At 40.3% G+C, this 19367-nt stretch overlaps 1 protein-coding gene across 4 annotated transcripts in view; it reads right to left on the reverse strand.

The window, feature by feature from the left end:
- Nucleotides 1–953: 953 nt before the first annotated feature.
- Nucleotides 954–19367, reverse strand: part of LOC118329350 (dnaJ homolog subfamily C member 13) — a 35316-nt gene continuing 16902 nt past the window's right edge. Inside the window, exons 10-58 of one of the 4 annotated variants that reach the window (XM_035663767.1) lie at nucleotides 19027–19193; nucleotides 18313–18392; nucleotides 18049–18218; nucleotides 17916–17948; nucleotides 17069–17168; nucleotides 16818–16925; nucleotides 16525–16680; nucleotides 16377–16433; nucleotides 16161–16282; nucleotides 15886–15961; nucleotides 15594–15689; nucleotides 15343–15483; nucleotides 14297–14314; nucleotides 13277–13359; nucleotides 12890–13043; nucleotides 12614–12717; nucleotides 12354–12513; nucleotides 12196–12258; nucleotides 11996–12097; nucleotides 11747–11851; nucleotides 11251–11453; nucleotides 10992–11076; nucleotides 10754–10908; nucleotides 10454–10499; nucleotides 10191–10345; nucleotides 9882–10083; nucleotides 9652–9767; nucleotides 9389–9467; nucleotides 9170–9305; nucleotides 8832–9016; nucleotides 8653–8727; nucleotides 8439–8558; nucleotides 7275–7670; nucleotides 7076–7189; nucleotides 6780–6896; nucleotides 6404–6581; nucleotides 6202–6293; nucleotides 6016–6115; nucleotides 5847–5921; nucleotides 5639–5751; nucleotides 5369–5538; nucleotides 5219–5261; nucleotides 4955–5128; nucleotides 4671–4850; nucleotides 3967–4107; nucleotides 3734–3877; nucleotides 3496–3595; nucleotides 3111–3215; nucleotides 954–2063 (exon numbers count right to left, since the gene is read on the reverse strand). In XM_035663767.1, coding sequence (XP_035519660.1) covers nucleotides 3160–3215; nucleotides 3496–3595; nucleotides 3734–3877; nucleotides 3967–4107; nucleotides 4671–4850; nucleotides 4955–5128; nucleotides 5219–5261; nucleotides 5369–5538; nucleotides 5639–5751; nucleotides 5847–5921; nucleotides 6016–6115; nucleotides 6202–6293; nucleotides 6404–6581; nucleotides 6780–6896; nucleotides 7076–7189; nucleotides 7275–7670; nucleotides 8439–8558; nucleotides 8653–8727; nucleotides 8832–9016; nucleotides 9170–9305; nucleotides 9389–9467; nucleotides 9652–9767; nucleotides 9882–10083; nucleotides 10191–10345; nucleotides 10454–10499; nucleotides 10754–10908; nucleotides 10992–11076; nucleotides 11251–11453; nucleotides 11747–11851; nucleotides 11996–12097; nucleotides 12196–12258; nucleotides 12354–12513; nucleotides 12614–12717; nucleotides 12890–13043; nucleotides 13277–13359; nucleotides 14297–14314; nucleotides 15343–15483; nucleotides 15594–15689; nucleotides 15886–15961; nucleotides 16161–16282; nucleotides 16377–16433; nucleotides 16525–16680; nucleotides 16818–16925; nucleotides 17069–17168; nucleotides 17916–17948; nucleotides 18049–18218; nucleotides 18313–18392; nucleotides 19027–19193 — 5845 coding nt within the window. In that variant the 3' untranslated portion in view covers nucleotides 954–2063; nucleotides 3111–3159. The remainder of the gene's footprint in view (nucleotides 2064–3110; nucleotides 3216–3495; nucleotides 3596–3733; nucleotides 3878–3966; nucleotides 4108–4670; nucleotides 4851–4954; nucleotides 5129–5218; nucleotides 5262–5368; nucleotides 5539–5638; nucleotides 5752–5846; nucleotides 5922–6015; nucleotides 6116–6201; nucleotides 6294–6403; nucleotides 6582–6779; nucleotides 6897–7075; nucleotides 7190–7274; nucleotides 7671–8438; nucleotides 8559–8652; nucleotides 8728–8831; nucleotides 9017–9169; nucleotides 9306–9388; nucleotides 9468–9651; nucleotides 9768–9881; nucleotides 10084–10190; nucleotides 10346–10453; nucleotides 10500–10753; nucleotides 10909–10991; nucleotides 11077–11250; nucleotides 11454–11746; nucleotides 11852–11995; nucleotides 12098–12195; nucleotides 12259–12353; nucleotides 12514–12613; nucleotides 12718–12889; nucleotides 13044–13276; nucleotides 13360–14296; nucleotides 14315–15342; nucleotides 15484–15593; nucleotides 15690–15885; nucleotides 15962–16160; nucleotides 16283–16376; nucleotides 16434–16524; nucleotides 16681–16817; nucleotides 16926–17068; nucleotides 17169–17915; nucleotides 17949–18048; nucleotides 18219–18312; nucleotides 18393–19026; nucleotides 19194–19367) is intronic. The other 3 variants (XM_035663527.1, XM_035663694.1, XM_035663608.1) reach the window with 3 other exon arrangements.

Consider the following 19367-nt stretch of genomic DNA (forward strand, 5'->3'; position numbering starts at 1 on the left):
TTAGGGTTTAACTAACTTCACTATATTGCATGAAATCCCACATGAATGTGTATAATCCAACTGTAGTTATATTATATTAACAATACTACTACTACTACTACTACTACTACTACTACTACTAATAATAATAATAATAATAGCCATTATTTAAATAGCAGTTTACATATGTAAATTGTGTAATATTCAAGATTTATGGTTAAATTGACATTGAAACAAGATCTTTATAATTTAAGAAATGATGGAATTTAGCAGGATTATGTGGATTATCAGGACTATCTGGGATTTTTTTTTTTCCAACACAAACCTGGAAAAAGCAGATTGATAAAACCATTTTAACATGCTCCAACATTAAACCTATAATATCTGCTCAAGTTCATAAGTAATACCACCTGAAAACTAAATTTAGTCTTTAATAGTCTGTAATATGAAATGTTAAATTATGTGAGTTGCACAGCTGAAGCCAGGATAGTGACGTCATGGGTTAATATTTGACCAGTCTCTAAAACCGTTATTTATTTATTGAGTTAATTACTAACTTTGTATTTTTAGTTTTCTAAACATGAAAATTATGTCCCAAGACACGCTGTGAGGAATAAACTGCAGGTGTGGAAATAATAATAATTTGTCAATATATTTAGGTATTTTCTTTAAAAGTGGTCAAATTTAAATATACTCTATAGTCTAAAAAAGTACCAGAATCAGTGTTTTAAAAGTTAAAATCTACAAATTCCCACAAAAAACACACAAGACATGATCTTAGTGTCTTCTATGGTACATTTGGAAGTCGTGTCTTTGACTTGCAGGTAAAAATGGTTATAACTTGAGGAAATACTCAATATTCATTTTCTTCTTTGGCAAAGGTGAAATATATTTGAGTCCTGCTCATAAACAACTCATAATGTTAAAATCTGTTACCTCAACAGGCACAAATGTAAATACAAAAGAACAACACTGTGGGTTCCCTTTTATTCTTAAAATTTTATGTACAAGTGCGACTGATTTTTTTTTTTTTAATGTACATTCAATATAGAAAGTTTATATACGTAATATTACATTGAACATTTCACAAATTGCACTAGTCTTTCACATAGATTCATAATCAGAGTCAAAGTCATTCGTCATGTCTTAGCAGAAGCTCATTTCCGGTGGTTATTATTCACTTATAAATATTCTAGTGCTTTTTGCATTCTGGGGGAAAGGAGAATTACTTAAAAAAAAAATGTGAGGCAGAAAGGATAGCCTTCAAAGAGAGAGAGAGAGAGAAAGAGAGAGCAGAATGAACAATGAATTAAGATCAGAAGAATAAGAGGCTGAACATTTGGAGAGAAGATCTGTGTCAATTTTGACAGAGTGGATTGATATTGACGTGACCAAACCAGACAAGATTTCCTATTTTAACTTTTTTTTCATATCAGAATCCATTATATAGACTAGTAAATGGTATGTTTAAGTAGAAGGTGGATAGGTCCTGTGCACAAATGTGTCACAAATGAGGCCAAGTACCCTCTGTTTGTGATTTAGGGTTAAGTGGTGCCAATTAGGATATGACAAAGAGCAATAAGATAATAGAGAAGAGACAGTTAACCTATAATAAGCCACAGTCTTCCAATGTCTTCCTCATGAAAAACAAAACAAAATCTAGAGTACAAAATATATTCATACAAAAAGTAAACTCTTCTGTGTGTCATTGGAAGAAACAAGAAAAGTAGCACAGAAACAAAACAAATGTGGTCATCCGTTAAAACAATTTCAAAAGTGTTTATGAAGACTTGAGTGCTGTTTGTGAGGGGAGAGGAGAGTGATCTTGGAGGTGTTGCAGAGAATTTGGTGACGGTCTCCTCCGTCTTCCTCTCTCTCTCCATCCCCTCGTCCGGGAGCTGAGCGGTCCCTTCTCTGAGCTGCGGCCGTGAAAGCTGCAGGGCAGTCTGGGTGCCTGAGCGTGACGTGTGTGTGTGTGTGAGTCCGTCAGCCTTGGTCTCCAATGTCGTTGTCCACGGGGGGTGGGACGCTGGGCATTACCGTGGTGCTAGTTCCTGCTGTAAGGTAACCAGCTACTCCTGGACCTACAGGTGACAGGAAGAAAGAGGAGATTCAGTACCGGTGTGACCGGGCGGGAGAGCTGGAGCTCTAGTGGTGAGCTACAATGATGTTCTAAACTAAAAGACTACTGTATGTATGGAGGAGTGATTTTGGCCCAGTTGTTAGACACTTTTAACAAATGTTGAAGGATGGATGAAAAAGTTTGGAAGTTGCTGAATACAGAGTGTTATAGGTGTTTATATAAATGGACAAGTCAAAGGATGTGGTGGAAGTACAATGATTTCTATGAGTGATTTATGCTTATATATATATATATATATAATATTTTTCCACTTTTCTATTTCTAACTAATGAAGCTACTTTGATTTCTATTGTTCCTATGTAGTTGTTTGTGTGTTGCAGAGGGGACTTTGAGGAAGGTGAGAGTTTGGACTTTTATCTCATCTGATTTACATTTTTTGGAAAACAGAAATTGTTAAGGGACACTGTCCTGCAAACAAAACTTTTAGATTCATTGCACTTACAAGTCAAAAGTACAATAAGCAACACATCTCACATTATGTTTTTAATTCAGCTGATCACATTTCAGAGGCTTTTTGGTCTTTGCCATTGTCTGCGAAAATAACACACTTACTTTGTATGCCCTTTTATGACACTTTACCACATAACATCGAGAATCAGAGATCATTTTAACTCAACACTTTAATGAGGGTCAGTTATGGAAATGTGAATTTCATTTATTATTTTGGTTGACTTTTTGTTTTGCTCCTTTGCTGCCTACATACTGCCAACATTTTTAATTTTGTCAAGCTTTGTTTTCTTTCCCACAGCAAACTGGAAATCCCCTGGCCTTTTCCAAATCACATCACACGGGACAGTAATCACATTCTTTCGAGGGCATTTCTTGTTAATTTCTGAACAGCAGTGTGATAAAGAATTTGTTTGATGGTAATGAAGATGTTGTGACATTATTTTCAGCACTGCCAAGATGGAGAAGTAGGAATGGAAAATTAAGTGTGGGTCAAAGATGGAGGGAAAGAGGTGAGGTGAAACAACAGGTCAAAGTCTACCTGCACCAGAGCAAGAGAGAGGAGGGCTGCGAGGGCCCAGCTTAGGAGTCTAGAGCCCACCTCGCAGTGGGCTGCTGGCGGCCAGGAGAGAAGGAGTGGATACCCCTAAGGAGGAAATGTGGAGGACAAAGAGGAAGGGAAGGGCAGAGCCAGGAGGTTACAGGACGTGGAGAGAGAAAGGGTTGCTGGGTTTAAGCGAGGAGTCAGCCACATGGTGGTTTTTAGGATAAAGCAAAGCATTAAGAATCAACAACAGCTCAGAGAGAATTACTCAAGACTTACCTTTTAAACACTCACAGAAAAAACAGTTTTTCTTGTTAAGAAAATGGTGGGTTTTGTGATGTAGAGTGTTCAACAGCAGGTTAAGTTCATAGAAACACTTTACCTGTCAGGTAGCCTGCGGTCTGCGACTCTGAGATGAAAAGATCATGTTTCTGGTCTTTAAAGGCACTCCACACTGAGGACCTCGCTAGAATCTCATTCACCTGCAAAGCAGTGATTGTCAAATAAGACAAATAATCAGTATGATGTCAATTTTAACACTTTTTAATTAGCAAATATACAAAGCTCCTAATCATTCAATGGTTTTAATTGAACCTGCTGGTCATGTTTCCCTCTCATACCTGTTCTCCAAACTGCAGACTACGAGTCATGGACTTCAGAGCCTTTACTATCTGTGCCTTTGTAGCTGAGGGGTTGTCTAGTGTCTCCAGTCCGATTCCTTCCAGTAGCTTCAGGAGGTAGGGAACCAGCTCTACTCTTAGAGCCTGTTCAGTTCATTAAAAAGATATATCATCATTAATTTGACATGGTCATCTAACAACAACAAAAAATCAAAACAATGGTGAAAGTTTACCTGGGCCACTAGTTCAGTCTGCTCCTTCTGGAACATGCGGTTAAGAGCTTCACAAGCCAATCCGGCCATGTCGGGCCGACACTTCATCCCAGCCATGAGGGGGCCGATGGTCTCCAGAGAAGCCATGGAGCGTACACACAGCTACAAGAAACAGAAGATAAACTCAGTATAAACTGACTTGTTTAACAGAAAGAGAAAAAATAGCAGGAATATTTTGAAGGTGTTAAGTCTGGGCTCTTTCAAGTGGGAATCCCTGAAATCAAAGCTCAACGATCTATCGTTGGTCTTCCAGAAATGTTTTTATTTATTTTTTTAAATCAAAGAAAATCAACAGTAGCAGAGGCAGAGATAGCCTGACTTTTATTCCCTAGTATGGATTGAATGCTGGATTTTACAAGTAAGTAAGTCTTTCCTCAGACCCTCCCTGCCTAACTTCACATCCCTATTTCTGTCAGAAATGTGTAATCTCTGAGCGTCATCTGAGATTATCCTGATTAGATCGTCATTATCTCTCCAGAGCCACAGAAGACATGATACACTGATATCACAGGCTGAGTAGAACTCTTTATGACGTGTTAAACTGGACTCAAGAGAGCTTCTTTTCATGAACATGAGGTGTTAAGGTGTAGAAAGCTAAAAAACAAGTGTGTGTGTGTGTGTGTGTGTGTGTGTGTGTGTATATATATATATATTTGGTTCATCACCTCATTGTCTGATAGCACGTGCAGGAGGCGGATGGAGCTCTTGGGGACGGCATTGTTCTTGTGGTTGAGTGCTGCCAGGACGCGTGGCAGGTGACCCAGAGGTGGAACCTGGTCGGCCAGCTGGCTCTGTGTGCTGAACAGGCATACAGCTGCCGTGGTAACAGTCTCCAGGGCCTCACCCTACAGCACACCGGAGGTGTCAGGAAGAGGTGAAAATTGCTGGTGTAAGTCAACAGATGAAGTGAAAATGCAGTGCGTTTCTGTTTCTCAGTAAGGCAGCTCACATTGGGGTTGTTTTTCTCCAGCAGTTCAGTCAGGGTCTCCAGGAGGGACACCAGGAACTCTCTGGGCTTGCGTAGCACCCAGCCAGGCTGAGCAATAAAGATACGCAAGAAGACTCCACCAACTTCCAGCTCGCTCTGTCCTGCTCCATAAGCCACCGTGAAGTCCTCTGGCATCTGAGCACATAAAGCAAGAAATCATTGTGACATTAAATCATACACAAAATATTATTGTTTTATAAAAAATTAATACATCATTTTACTTACTTTCCAGTTCACATCAGGATTATCCTTCTGCTGTTTAAAGTGCCTGGAAGATATTAAGAAAGTAATGACATCATTGTATTTGACAGTTAGGACACAATACTTAACTAGATATTGGTTAAACAGGGTTTGAAATGGGGCTAAATGGCATACTCTAGCATCATCTCCCGGACAGTTGTGGACACTTTCTCCCTTGAGTTGTCATTCCAGATGAGTTCAGGGTTCTCGTGCGTTCCTTCAAATATGTGCACTGCTGCCTCGGCGTTGTCTCGCATAGCGTCCATGAACACACCAGGGAGGAAACGCATCAGCGTTAGACGCACCTTGAAGAGACCGAATGATAAAGATAATGAAGATACATGAAGATGCACGATAACGCAACAAAGACAGGAATTATTTATGTCTTTATCGAACCAGACAGACCTTTGGCCCGACCAGCTTGTCTGAGGTCATCTTGGAGAAGAGCTCTGCGGTCTGCGTGCGAACCTGGGGATGTGTGCAGTTACAGAAGAGGTCTAGCAAGTAGATCAGAGCACCTGGGGAGAAAAAAGGATTAACATGAGCATCAGTGCACTTGGAATTAACATAAATATTGAGATGTTCAGAAAAAGAAAAACTGAATTACACTGACCTTTGGCCATAGCCTCTTTGACTATCTTTGTGTTAGAAGTCAGTGCATACAGGGTTTCCAGCACAATTTGCCTGCCTAAATGGTGCAAAGAAACATGTTTTAGTCCAAAGATACAACACTGCAATAAGTATGGAACTGTGTTAAAAAATGTGAACATTTTTCTTCTTACTGGAGGGGAGCGAGTGCAGTAGCAACAGAAGGTTGGACAACACCAGTGACTCAGCAATGTTGCTAACACATTCCTGGTTTGACGTCACTGTATTCACAACCTGCAGAGGAAACGAATATGACTAAAATGCAGGGACAGAGATATTGAGAACCATCTTAATAACATATCAAGACCAAGAATCTCTACCTCCAACACCAGCTGCTGTACTCTGCCAGCTCCATGAACCCGCAACAAAGAGAAGAGCAGTTTGAAATGGCCGATGCACTCTGACTCCGAACCTGAAATTATACAAAAATAGCTGCTTAGAAAAGAAGCTCAGAAAGAAAGATGTCTAACTAAAGCACGTCAACGACAGGTTAGCAGAGCTAGAGGAAGTGTTGTGTCTCACCAGGGTTGTTTTTGATGACATTGCGGAGGGCCTCTAAAGCCATCTCAGCGAAGCGGAGCCTCTCGGCATGCTGCTGGGACTCCACCTTGTTACTTTGACTCATGGCCAGCAGAGTGTGGAGGTACTGGGCCTGGGAGCCTACGTAGTCCAGCAGACTGGCTGCAAATGCTTTTGGATACTAAAAACAGAGATAGTGAAACACATGGCAAAAGGTTTAAAGTGTATTTTATGGTTAAAATAAACCAAATAGATATTAAATGTGGAAAATACAACAAATAAAATGCGTTTTTAATATATAATCAATAGTCAATAACACATAGGGCAAAAAATAAAATAAGCATTGAATGTTGTGGTAATACTATTTTACTCTACTCACCTCCAGAGGGAAAGTTGGTTGGTCATTGTAGACACGGACAAAGATTTCTCCAACTATCAGCTCTTTGCTGTGATCAGTGAACACAAACTCCGCACCGAAGCTTTTATCATTTTCTCCCTATAGAGAGAAAACAGAGAGGATGCATGATGAATATCTCTTTTTTTTAGATACTTTTACACAACTTAACAATTATATCTATATACTAATATCAACATATGACATTACCATAAACACTTAAAAATAGCCACGTTTTATGTATCATTTGGAAAAGATTAAAATACATATGTTATTCATACCCTCTTTATGTTTCCCTCTTGTTGACCCTCCAGGAACTCCAGCAGCTCAGCTCGTGTTCCATTGTTCCAGATCAAGTATGGGTTCTCTGAGTTACTATTCATCAGCTTCAAGACCTAAATGCACAATGGGGCATGTAGAGTTTAGTTTGGCATCGGGGTTTATGTATGTATATGCTTTGTATCCACCTATACAACATACCTCAGCAGGAGATCCTGTTCCCAGCTTCCTTGAGATGTATGGTGTCAGCATGGCTGCTAAGCTCTTGCGGATGGTGGGGTTCTCTGGAGGTGTGCCCTCGATGCCGTTGGTCTCTGAAACAGGATTGTTCCCGTCCAGGGTGTGCGGTGTCTGGGTGTAGCCTCCCAGACGGCTGAGAGCTACCAAGCTTAGCTTGGCCAGGCTGTTTGCAACCTCCTGCTGGTTTGTCTCCTGGCTAGTCTGCACGCCACTTTCCTCCAGAGTGTAGTCGTAGTTGAAGAGGTGGACCACCAGATGCCAGAGCACACCAGCGTGGTACAGATGGGTCTGTAGGAAGAAATCCACTGCGAAGGAGCTCACACACTGAACTGCCAGGGCAGCAGTTTTTGGGAGTCCCTGAGAGAGAAATACATCTTTGTAAATACTTGTTGTCTGGTTGCAGAACAAATAAAAAGCTAACATTAAAGGTGGTACATGTAGCATTTGAATATTATTAAATATTTTGCAGATGACAAGAAGATGAACAAGCAAGATGTCTGCCAAGAGTAACAGTGGTGGCCACAGTGGATCTTTTACATTTAATTACATTTCTCTCTTTCATATATTCATATAATGAAGTGCATTTATATTTATATATTGTGTTGTGTTTATTTTCATACAGTACACATCCATACAGTGTACAGCATATTTGTATACACTTTAAACATTTTTATTGATACATCTCATGCTCCTGTATACACTTTTTTTATCATCTCACTCAATTTTTATTTTATTCCTTTTTCTCATTTTATCTTTATATGTGTTTTAGCATATAAGTGCTCTTACTGCTGAGCTGACCCGTTTCTTCTCGTCCAACTAATTTCATTGGACCATTGACCCTGTGTTAACGTACATGTGATCAATAAAACTGAACTGATGTTAGAAGACAACGGTGGCTCGTAAAGATACACTTCCATCACCTTTGTACTCTTTAGAAAAGCGAAAGAGGAAAACTTAAATTAATAAAACATAGATTTTCTTTCCCCGCAACTCTAAAGGCTCTAAAGTACTACAGCCATCCTTTCTGTGAGGTTTGAGAACTCAGAGATAATCTAAGAAGGAAATATTGATGGTAAAAAAATAGTACAGAGGATTTTTCTTTGTAATTACAAACAGAAAACTCACCTTTCCATAGTACAAGATGTGACAGAGGTCCCTGATGATATTGGGAAGTTCGATAATCTTTTCCCTGCATTCCTCAAACTGGGCTGCTACACTGTAGCACTTACAGATGTGCCCGCACACCTGTAGCACATTAAAAAAAGTGTTCAAGAAATCCTTACAAGCAGTAGATTACTCATCTCTACAAAAGAAGGCCTCAGTGTTGTGTTCATTTTACCTGTACAGCCATGTCGTCAGGCTTGCTGGATGCAGTTAACACAGTAACACACCGAGAAAGAGCCTCCAACAACACCTGATTAAATATAGGAAACCATTTATCATTTATTCAAACACAATTCCCCACATTCACTTGTAGATGACTAGTTTACATTTCTGGATTTGTGACGGTGTGTATACCTCAATGCCGTTGTCGCGTCGCAGCTCCTCTGCATTAAGTGCCGAGCAGTTGACGGTGTGGAAAGCAAGTTCAACAGCAGCCGGGAGGAGAGGGGAGGTTTTGGAGAAGAGCTGATCATCCTCTGTTTCCATTGTGATTGTTTTGATTAGCATGGGGTAACCGGCGTATTTGTAAGGTTCCAGTTCTGTTTATAGACAATGAAGTGGTCAGGAGAGTAGCAGTTCAAAGTTAGTTAAGTTAACAAGTCAGAATTGCCTGAATTTGTTTCTTTCGAAATGTAAAGTTAGGAAGAACAATAGCAAAAGCAAAAGAAAGAAAGTTGATCAATGTACAATACCTTGTTTGTGTCGGTTGAACAGGATGCTCTGAGTTTTAAGGATGAGGATAATGTTTTCTGGGTCGGGGCCGTCCAGAATCCGTGCAGACTTTGTACAAAGGAACTCGTAGGCTTTGTTTACTTTCTCGAACATGTCCTGAAAGATAGTGTTAAAGTTGAAATTTAATCTGTGGATAAAGCTTACATACATATAACATCAGTATTAATCGTAGTACGTACCCTGCCCTCTGGGTTCTTGTCAGGATGGTACTTCTGTGCCAGTCTGAAGTAAGCTTTTCTGATTTTACTCTCATCATGCCTGAAGACAAAAAAACAACATTTCTTGAGTTCTACTATCCTTTACACATTATCCACATTATCCAACAAGGAATCTTTTGTAATCCCCCACATCCCACCCACTTCCACACACTCCACATTTATTGCTACTAATCAATAAACAGGATTCAGGACACAAGACGAATAACAAATCAAAGGCCACTCACTGCCCCTGTCCTTTGGGGAGATTAAGGACTTCATAGGCATCATCTATAGACATAGAGGGAGGCTTTTTCTCCACCTCCCTCTTCCAGGCTTCAAGAGTGTCCTTTAGCAGCTTCACCTGTAGGGCAATGGTTGTGGATAACAATGTCAAAATAAGTTCTTAGAAAATAGCAGAGTATTGATATGAAATTACAAAATTGCTAAAAAAACAAAACAAAAAAAAACAACGTACAGCATCTCTAATAGGCCAGTTGGGGAAGCGGGTGGTGTCACACAGATGTCTGAGGTAGTAGATGTTGCAGAAGAGCTCGTTGTCCAGCTGAGGGAAGCTGATCACGGGGATAGGGCAGTACTGGTAGAGGGCCCGCGTGTTACTCTGCAGCCTGGGGCTGAAGTCAGCTACATGGGCAGCTATCTTCTCGATCATCATCCGCCTGAAACAGAGTTCAAACACACTCTGTTAAAATTTCTATAAACCACATGACTATTCACTCTACATTGCCTTTTAAAGCACAATAATGTGATTGAGACTAATATGTACCTCATCTCGCTGCTCCAAATGGCCTCAGGTGTGTCAAATTCTCCCAGGAATATCTCTGAGATGCGCTCAGCCTCGTAGTTCTCCAAGTAACACACCATGGCCTCAGGCAGCACTGGACCCAGGACACTACGCTGCACAATGTCCTGACCCTTAGACTGGGGAAGAGGCACAACAGACACATGTTGTTTTCAAAAAGATTCATGAGATACAATCCGCTGTAATTTATAAGGGAAAGATCTGTATCAAAAATAAATCAACTTTACCTCCTCTGATTTGAAGGCTTGTTTCAGATGTGTGTACTTCAGGAACCTAAATAGGAATATCTCAGAGGTAAATATCAACATGTTACCAGTATCAATGTGTAAAATATTCCTCCTAATATAAAAAGGTGTATTTTTTTTCTAGCTTTCAATTATATCCATATAATCTTTTCTTAGAGCAAAAGTTAAACTACTAAAGAAATGTCAATGGAATAATCATCCTTATGTATAACAATGAAATGCATTTATGTCAGAGTTCATGACAATAAAATGTTTATGTGCCATCTGTTTGCATGTTTTCACCTTGCTACAGGGAGCACGTTGGAGCCTGTGTACATCATGATGAAGAAGAAGACCCCAGTTAAATAGAGACGCTGAAGATTGGGGTTGTCCTGCATCACCAGGTACAGAACATTGGCTACCTTTTCCACCAGTATGGGGTCAAAGGTCAACAGCAGCTGGAGCAGACAAAGAAGAACAATGTTATTTTACTGAAATCAGCAAAGTGATATGACACCATTGTATTATAACATATAATTACCTGGACAATGTGAGGGAGGCAAGCATTGTCACTGATCATCCTCTTGATCTTCGGTAAAGGACGGATAATGGCATTGTCTTGGTCCCTAAGTAAATAGTAAATAACCATTGTTACAGTCATGGCCTAATAGTTTAATGTCTTAACCAAAAATCATCACACATACTACACTGCATAGTGAAATGATATTATAATATATAAAAAGACATTTCCAATACAATTTTCTGGACGTACAACCAGAGGTATTTTCTGCTACACCCACCTGCTGGGGTAGTAGGAGCACATGGTGATGAGCATGTTAAGGATCAGTGTAGCCAGGTCGGACTCGTTCATCACTGCCTGTCCAGTGGCCAGGAGGCACCATTTTAGCTGTGGGATGGCCTGCAGGGGACGCCAACCGTCCATCCCTTGAGCCCAGCAGCGTGTTTTCGCTGTGAGGACGCCAGTGTTCCAAAACTCCTGCATCTGGAGAAGGAAAAGTAAAAACATAACATGAGTAGGGGTGGTTGCTGTTCAAGTGAAATGAAACAAATACCATTCATATAACTGGGAGGAGGCAATGATGCAATTATTTCTCAAGATGTCTCCTCTAGATAACATCAAATTACATTAACTGGTCATATTGACTATTATACAGATATAATATAGACTTGATTAAAATAACAAATCAGTACCTGTACGAATTATTAGATTTCTATATATTGCATTAGAGGGCCATTTTTCAGTAAACAATTACACATTTTAAGAAAATCACATACTTCCTCAAAACTGAAAGGTCCTCGTCTTTCCTTGTCTGCATTGCCAAAGTACCACTCTTTCTCACTCTCTCTCTTCATGTCAGGTGACGCCTCCAGCACGTTGCTCTGTGGAAATTAACAAGACCTCTGTTTGACACTCCAGACAGATTAATCTCATCTATGGCTCATAGAGAATTACGAAGTCAATTTATATATAGATCCATTTTTTTTCATAAAAATATAACACAAAAGCTACAACCATGTTTTTACCTGTAGGGGCACTGTAGCTCGGCTGGTATGCAGATGGGCCAAGGTAAGCAGATCCACCAATATACGCACTCCATTAGAGTCCATCACCTCCTTCACATTTTTCTGCAGAACAAAAAAATGATTACTCAAGACAAAGAGACTGAAATGTTGGTTAAAAGAAAAGGCAATACCGAGAGGTGCTGTTGGTTTTAATAGCTTACCTTGTTAAGAATGAGTTTGTTGAGGAAGAGGATGAGTCTGTCTCTTTCCAGTTTGTCTGTGCACTGTAACCACAGAAGAGTATTTTAGATTTCAGGACTAATTAGAAGATATAAAAACACTTCCATTGTGGTGCAGCGCAGTGGCAGTTTGTACTCACTCGGTCCAGCATGCCCACAATGTATTTTGTGTCTGTGAATGGGCCAATCTCCTCGTAGCACTTCCCATAGACAATAGCGAGCGCCTGTAGGCACAGGCACTTCATCGTAACTTTGGGTGTAAGCAAAAAGCGATGGTACAGTTCATTGAAGAACTCATATCTGAGAGCAAAGACAGGGAGAGACATGAATCAGCTTTTTAGATTCAGTACAGAATGAAAATATCAGCGTAGTTGCTTGGGCTGTTGTATTGCAGTCTTACGATCTCTTGATGGCATTTGATTCTTCATTTTCATCTTCCTCAAGCAGCAGACGCAGGTAATAATCCCCAATCTTTATCTCATCTGAAAGGCACTCGTATTTTACCTGCAAACAAGAACATTTACCCACACATTTTTTACAACCCTGTATTTTAGGATTACTGATACAGAAGTGAATATACCAATCTGGCCTAAAACTCCAGTGCATCACAGATATTGATGGTTAGAATCAAATGAGAGACAGCAGTGAGTATAACATAATCCCACTGAGCGCAAACCTCAAACTCTTGGTGGTTCCAAGAGATGACGGTGGCACTGCCGAGCTCGCGGTCCACGCTGAAGGAGCGCATCTCCCCCTCCAGAGCGTCCCTCAGCTCCTCCCTCGTCTTCAGGTTCCAGATGAGGTTGGACCGTGCATGGTCGAGCTGGAATCTTGAGAAGACAGATGAGCAGGTTAGGGTCGGGGCCTTGTTTAATATGACTTGAGAGCTGAAGGTTTTATTCGAGCAAAAGCCACATTGTATCACAACAAAAAGTCTCTACGTAAGGCAACTGTAACATAGCAAACATCCGTCCTACTGAGATACACTCAAACAATACGCTGAGTTCCTAAATACCGGGAGCTGAAGTAACACAAATAATTTAAGAAAACTAGAATTTTCTACCTGTAGTAGAAAAGCTCCCAGTTGACTTCAATCTTTATTCTCTGCCGTCGCTTCCTCAGGATGACAGGCTTTTGGTTTGGGTTCTGAAAACAAACCAAAGCAGCAATGCTCTAAGGGACCGCAAGTTGCTCCATCATCATTCAATATATTTTCAGCTCATGGCACAAAGAAAATTGTGAAGTAAAAACATGAATAACATGAACACCACAAGAACACCAGAAATGAAATTAATGGAACCAGTGTGTATTACAATGGAACAAAAAATGTTTTTCAGAAGGGAGAAAGTCAGACATTAGAACAATGAGAGAAAAAAAAAAACACATCCAAAAACAATGTAGTCAACGCACCAACATAGAATAAAAGATGATGACACACAAAAACCAAGATGGGATCCCAAAATTGGGTGTGTTCAGTAATTCTTGCTGGGAGAGACAGATCTTTGCAGAGGGAGCACTTAATAATCTATGTGAAGCATTTTGTTTTCTCATAAATCTGTTGATTCTTGTTGCAAACATGATGTTACTCCTCAAGCCTGTAACTTATTACTTGAAAGGTAAACATTTTTTCTCTTTGGTGCCATAAATCAATATGGCGAATTTCCTGCTTAATCAAAAATGGTGTGAGCAATGTAAAAATACAGTTCCAGAGGCCTTGCAGGCTGCTTGGCAAAGGTCCTTCTGTTTATTGTAATTATACTCATGTGTCAATCTAAATGTGGTCATTATTTATTAATGCCAAACACAACAGGTACTCAAGTCTGAACATATATGCTGTTGACAGCAGGACAAGAGTCAGGTTCAAATCTATGCTTTTATTGTCTACAGTATCATATATTATGGACTTATTTTTGTCTTTGTGAATCTATATGAAGAGAAAATCCCTTGTAGATGATAATACATAATTGGCCAGCTGAATTAAAAAACACACTCAATATGTCACATGAGGGTGGAAAAATGTTTTGGTGAAGAGAAAGAACATGGAAATAAAATGGCACGGATCCCATTGGTCAGTCCTACTTACCAGGTTATTTCTGTCCTGCTGCATTGTTTGACAGCATAGAAACCACACAAGACAAGGGGAGGGTGGGGCAGAGACAACACAGAGAGATTATTGTTCCTTGGATCAAACAGAGGTGAATCGAAACAAAAAGGGTCACAGGTCACCGGAGTGCATCATACTAAGAGACTGACATGCAAAACTATCACTAAATGCTTGAGATTTATTAGCTTGATATCCACTAGATTAATATATTCTCCAAGACTACCTACTGAATTGCTAATAACAAATGGAGCATGTGGTGCAAACACAAAATAATGGATGTGATTAGGGAATATTCAGGGAAAGCAAGCCAATCAAAGCTTGCTAGCTGATCAGCCATTTTAAGTCATTCGAAGTGTGGAAAAAAGAGAAAAGGAAGCTCGTGACATTCAGGTGAAGTCAGTTTGAGGTTAAAGCTTTATTTGAAAGTAGATTTGATTAATGTTTTGTAGAAACACTGAAAAGCAGGCAGATGTGCCCTACGTTTTTTTTTAACACTTTAGATGACACCACTAACCTTAACCCACCTACACACTTCCTACAAGAATGACCTCCTCCTCCTCACATTGACTACATGCAATTATGACATTTAGTTCAGATATAGATCGAAAGGTGACCTTTGAATGTACCTGTAATGGAAAACTTTTGTCAAAACTGAAGAAAAAAAAATGTCTGTGAAACATTTAAGAAAATGTGCACGAGCAGTTTGAACAGCAAATATGCAAGGCCCAGAAAAATCAAATGTGATTGCATCTCAACATGACACTTCTCCAAGGTCAGGCAGCATCAGAGCTGACACTGCTCTTCATGCATAAAAAACAGCAGCAGCTGAAAAGTGTTTTGAGTTTGCCTGTGGGTTCAGCAGCACTGTTCAGCATCAGCAGGAGAAGGAGCAACAGTTAGAGACACCTGAGTGGACAAACTTATCAGCAGCAGGAGCAGAAGCAGCAGGAGCAGCAGCAGCATATCTGATAAATAAAAGGTAAATCAGCCCCTCAGTTCCTTTGTAAACGAAAATAAATCCTCACCTCCTTCTGGGCTATGCCCATTTTATCTCTCCAGTGCATCAACACTATATCAGCCTTCTCCTTGGCAAACTTCTCCACCTCTTTGGCTGCTTTGCCTGCTATCCGCTGCCACTCGGGCACCTTGTTTCGATTTAGCTGGTCCTGTGGGAAACAAATATAAAAACAACAATTACACAAAAATGACAGACGGCAAACGCTTCCTGATTGAGCTCTTTGTACACTATGCAGTTGTGACGTGTTTGTCCAAATACCGTGGCAATTTTCAAGTTGTCGCGGATGTGCATTCTGTCCACGTCTTTCTCCGGAACTGAGTCTGGACTGTCCAGGTACGCCAGCAGGCCTGTCGGCTAAGAGCGCACAAGACAAAGAAAAATGGGTAAGGACTTAAACAGGGTGCCTCAGCTGCCAGGGGAAAGCATTGGCTCACATCCTGGAGTACTTTGCCTGTATCACCATCATTATGCTAATAGCTTCTGCCATGAATATTGGACAAGCATCAAACATTTGTTTAAAGGTCTAAACTGAGCTGATTTGTAGCCTTACCAATATCCTCTTCAGGAGGTTCATGGCAATAGGGTTCTCTGCCGTCCACAGGCCCACAAGGTGCCGACTCAGCTGCCTGATAAAGAAAAAGACATAAGCAGCTGAGCCATTTTGTTACTTGTTTGTTAGAGAACACATATTCTTGTTTATCTACTGTAGCAACTGACGCTATTTCTACTGTTACATGCAATGAGTGTTTCTTTAGATAAGAGTACTGTGGAGATGTAAATAGAGAGAATTGCGTGTGTGAGTGTGTGGATTTATTGAAGATGGACCTGTTGGTAAGCATCCGCTGGTCGGCGCTGATGGTGAACAAAGAAGTGTGCAGGTGCCTTGGAAGAGCCCCTTCACTCAAGGCCAGCTCCTGCATCTTAGTGGCTATTTCCTTGTCTCCCTCCTAAATTTAAAATAAACCCAGGTTGGTTATTATCATTAAGCATGAACACTGAATTATTCACTGTGTAAACCACCATACAAACAAAAAGACTTACCTCAATAATGGCCTTCATCACCAGGCCTGCTCCTTTCACTATCGCCATAGAGGGATGCTAGAGAGAAGGACAACATCATTCAATACATAAGCATCTACTGGATTTATATCAGCCATATTACTATCATGTGTTCACACAAGTCAGTTACCTGGAAGAGTTTGAACAATGTGCGTCCATTAGAAGCAACCATCTCAAGCAGCATGTCAAACTGCTGCCCTTCTGTGGTTTCACTGTAGGGGGCGCACAGGGCAAACGTTAAGAAGTCCAGTAAGGAGCTGATGACCAATGCTCCTGTTCCATGGTCCTGAAAAAAAAAAGGAATGACAGTTAAGACTTTGGATACAAAAAAAACCCATGAAACTATATGAAACGATTATTAAATGTCCTAATTCTGCTGAGCTCAGGCTGCAAACAGCTTACTGACAATAAAAAGAAATGTACCACATTAGTGATGAATTTTTCGAGGAGGTTTTCCAGGAACTTCTTGGAGGACAGCAGAGAAGCCTTGTTCAGCTGCTCCTGCCTCAGGTCATAGTCATCGTGCATCGGCTGGAGAGACACATGAAAGAAAAACGTGAAAGAAAACATCTCAGTCAAACATCAAGATACCAGTCAATTAAGTTTTTTAAGATATACATGTTAAATAGATGATATTTATGTATGGATCTGGCAGATATTTAGGTAATACTTACACACATAAGGGCACAGAGCATGTCTACAGCGGCATGTGTCACACCGTTGTTGTTCCGTTTTAAAGCTTTTACCGTCTTTACTCCCAACTTTTCCCTGAACCTGGAACGCACACACACACACATTCAAAGATTTATCAATACTACTACAATTACAATGCCTTGAAAAAGTTGAGGAACATAAAAAAACACTGAATATAGATCATCATAATAAATACTGTAATATTTAAAGAGGTCCGGGGTTTGGATACACAAAGAATTCATTGCTTCAGAAGTGGCTTGTTGTTTCTTTTACTTATAAAAGGATCACATCTTTCACTAATCTTCAAAGTGCAACAATATAAAAGAGGTTTTCCTTAAAGCAAAAATAAACCATTAATGTATTTATAGTGATCTGTGTCTTGTGGTTGTGTGAGAGGAAACACCAAGCTACTCTAGCAATGAATCTTTCAGGAAAATCAATTATGGCTCATTTGCTTTACAGGAACAAATAATAAACAGTAAATACAGTTCCTCTCATACATCTCAGTGACCCAGAAAGACTACTAGGGTTCTTCAATATTGTGATATATGGAAATGTAAAGAACAGAATGGGCAAAGCAGATAGTGGGAGAGAGATAAAATATGAGATGTCGAGAGTGGAAGGTCAAGACGAATCGAGGCAGACAGCTCGACTGAGTGACATAACCTCCCTTCTGAAGTGCTTGTCTAAAAGCCTGAGATGAAAGCAGAACAAAGATAAAAGAAGAGAAGGTTGATCGACAGACAACTAAGAAAGACTCTGGGAAAGAACAAGAAGGATACAGTGACAGGCAAAAGGGCAGACTGAGATGTATGGATTCATATTTACGTTGCATCTGTGACTCCAGACCCTTGACCAGACCTTGGAATGACAGAGCATGCCTGTTACCAGCAGCTCAACAAAAAAATATACTTAGAAATAAAAGCAGGAAGGTAAAGTGGAATAACTGCGGCATTCTTACTTAGGCAGCTGGGTGAAAGCCTGGAAGCCAGCCTTGGAGGCCACCAGGCGTCGAATGGCCTGGAAATGGCTCTCCAGCTCAGCGTTAAGAGCCGGCAACTCAGCCTCCTGGGACAAAAGAGCCAGGATGGCGTTGTTGATGAGCTTTTCTTTGTTCTCAGAGAAAAGACCCTGAAGAGAAAAAAGAGAGAGACGAGGAAATGAGTGTGAGTCCTGCTTGGGCAGGTGGATGGACATAAATCACACAGGAATTGAACACACTCACATCTTGGGTTACTGCATGCAGCACTCCACTGTAGGATATGTTGGCGTTGAATCTGAACACTGCATCTGCAAAGTTTCCATCTGGGCAAAGGAAAGAGGGATAAAGAAATTAAACAAAAGAATATATAACCTTAAAGTGAGGCTATGAGTCTACAGCAACACTGTACTTGGGCACAATGCTTACTACCATTTTATTTAGCATTCTTAGACAATCTTTTATTTTTCAAAAAATCTTAGCTCTGTGACTTGAATGTAATGATAATACACAAGAGGCACAAACTGGGCATAAGCAGAGTTGTGCTTTGATGTAAATGCTAATGTTAGCCTACAATTACCATGCTGATTTTTAGTAGGTATTATGTTACATAGTACCATCTTAGTTTAGCATGTTAGCATTGCTATTATTTGCTAATTAGAATTACAAAAGTATATAGCTGAGGCTGCATGAAATGTCATTAGTATTTGGTCATAAACCAAAGTATTGGACAAACTGAAATTTTGACCTAAAGGTGGTGCTGGATGAAAAGTTAAGGGATGACTAGGATTCATCCTGTGGGGATCGACCAACCCTGCTATACCAGAGCCACGTTGATAGCACTACTTAATTAAAAACAGCACTAAAGTGGATACTACTGTCTAAACAAAAATATACATCCAAACCAACTTCAATGTGTGATATAAAATTTAATTCGACTTATGAAGGCTTTGGACTCACTAGGAGGTGCTGCCAGGAATTTGAGATGCAAACTCTCCACCTCCTCATCCACCGGCATGCTCAGTAGGCCCCATCTTTGCCCTCGCTGCGTGGGGGCCATCTTGACACACACGTCCCTGTTGCCTGATGCACGGACTCCATCAAGTAGGCTGGCTAACAGGGAGTCCCTACAGACACACGTACAAACAGACTCAGCTAAATGCATTACAAACGATCTGTGTTATGGAGAACCGACAGCGAGCACACAATAACAGGAAAGAGTTAAGGATATGCAGCAGACACATGCACACAAGAAAATGACTCATCTTATAAATGAGGTAAGCGGTACAGAAAAAGGCTTG

The sequence above is a fragment of the Morone saxatilis genome, unplaced genomic scaffold (genome assembly GCF_004916995.1).
Source record: "Morone saxatilis isolate NCDOM2014 unplaced genomic scaffold, NCSU_SB_2.0 Contig0, whole genome shotgun sequence".
Lineage (NCBI taxonomy): Eukaryota > Metazoa > Chordata > Actinopteri > Moronidae > Morone > Morone saxatilis.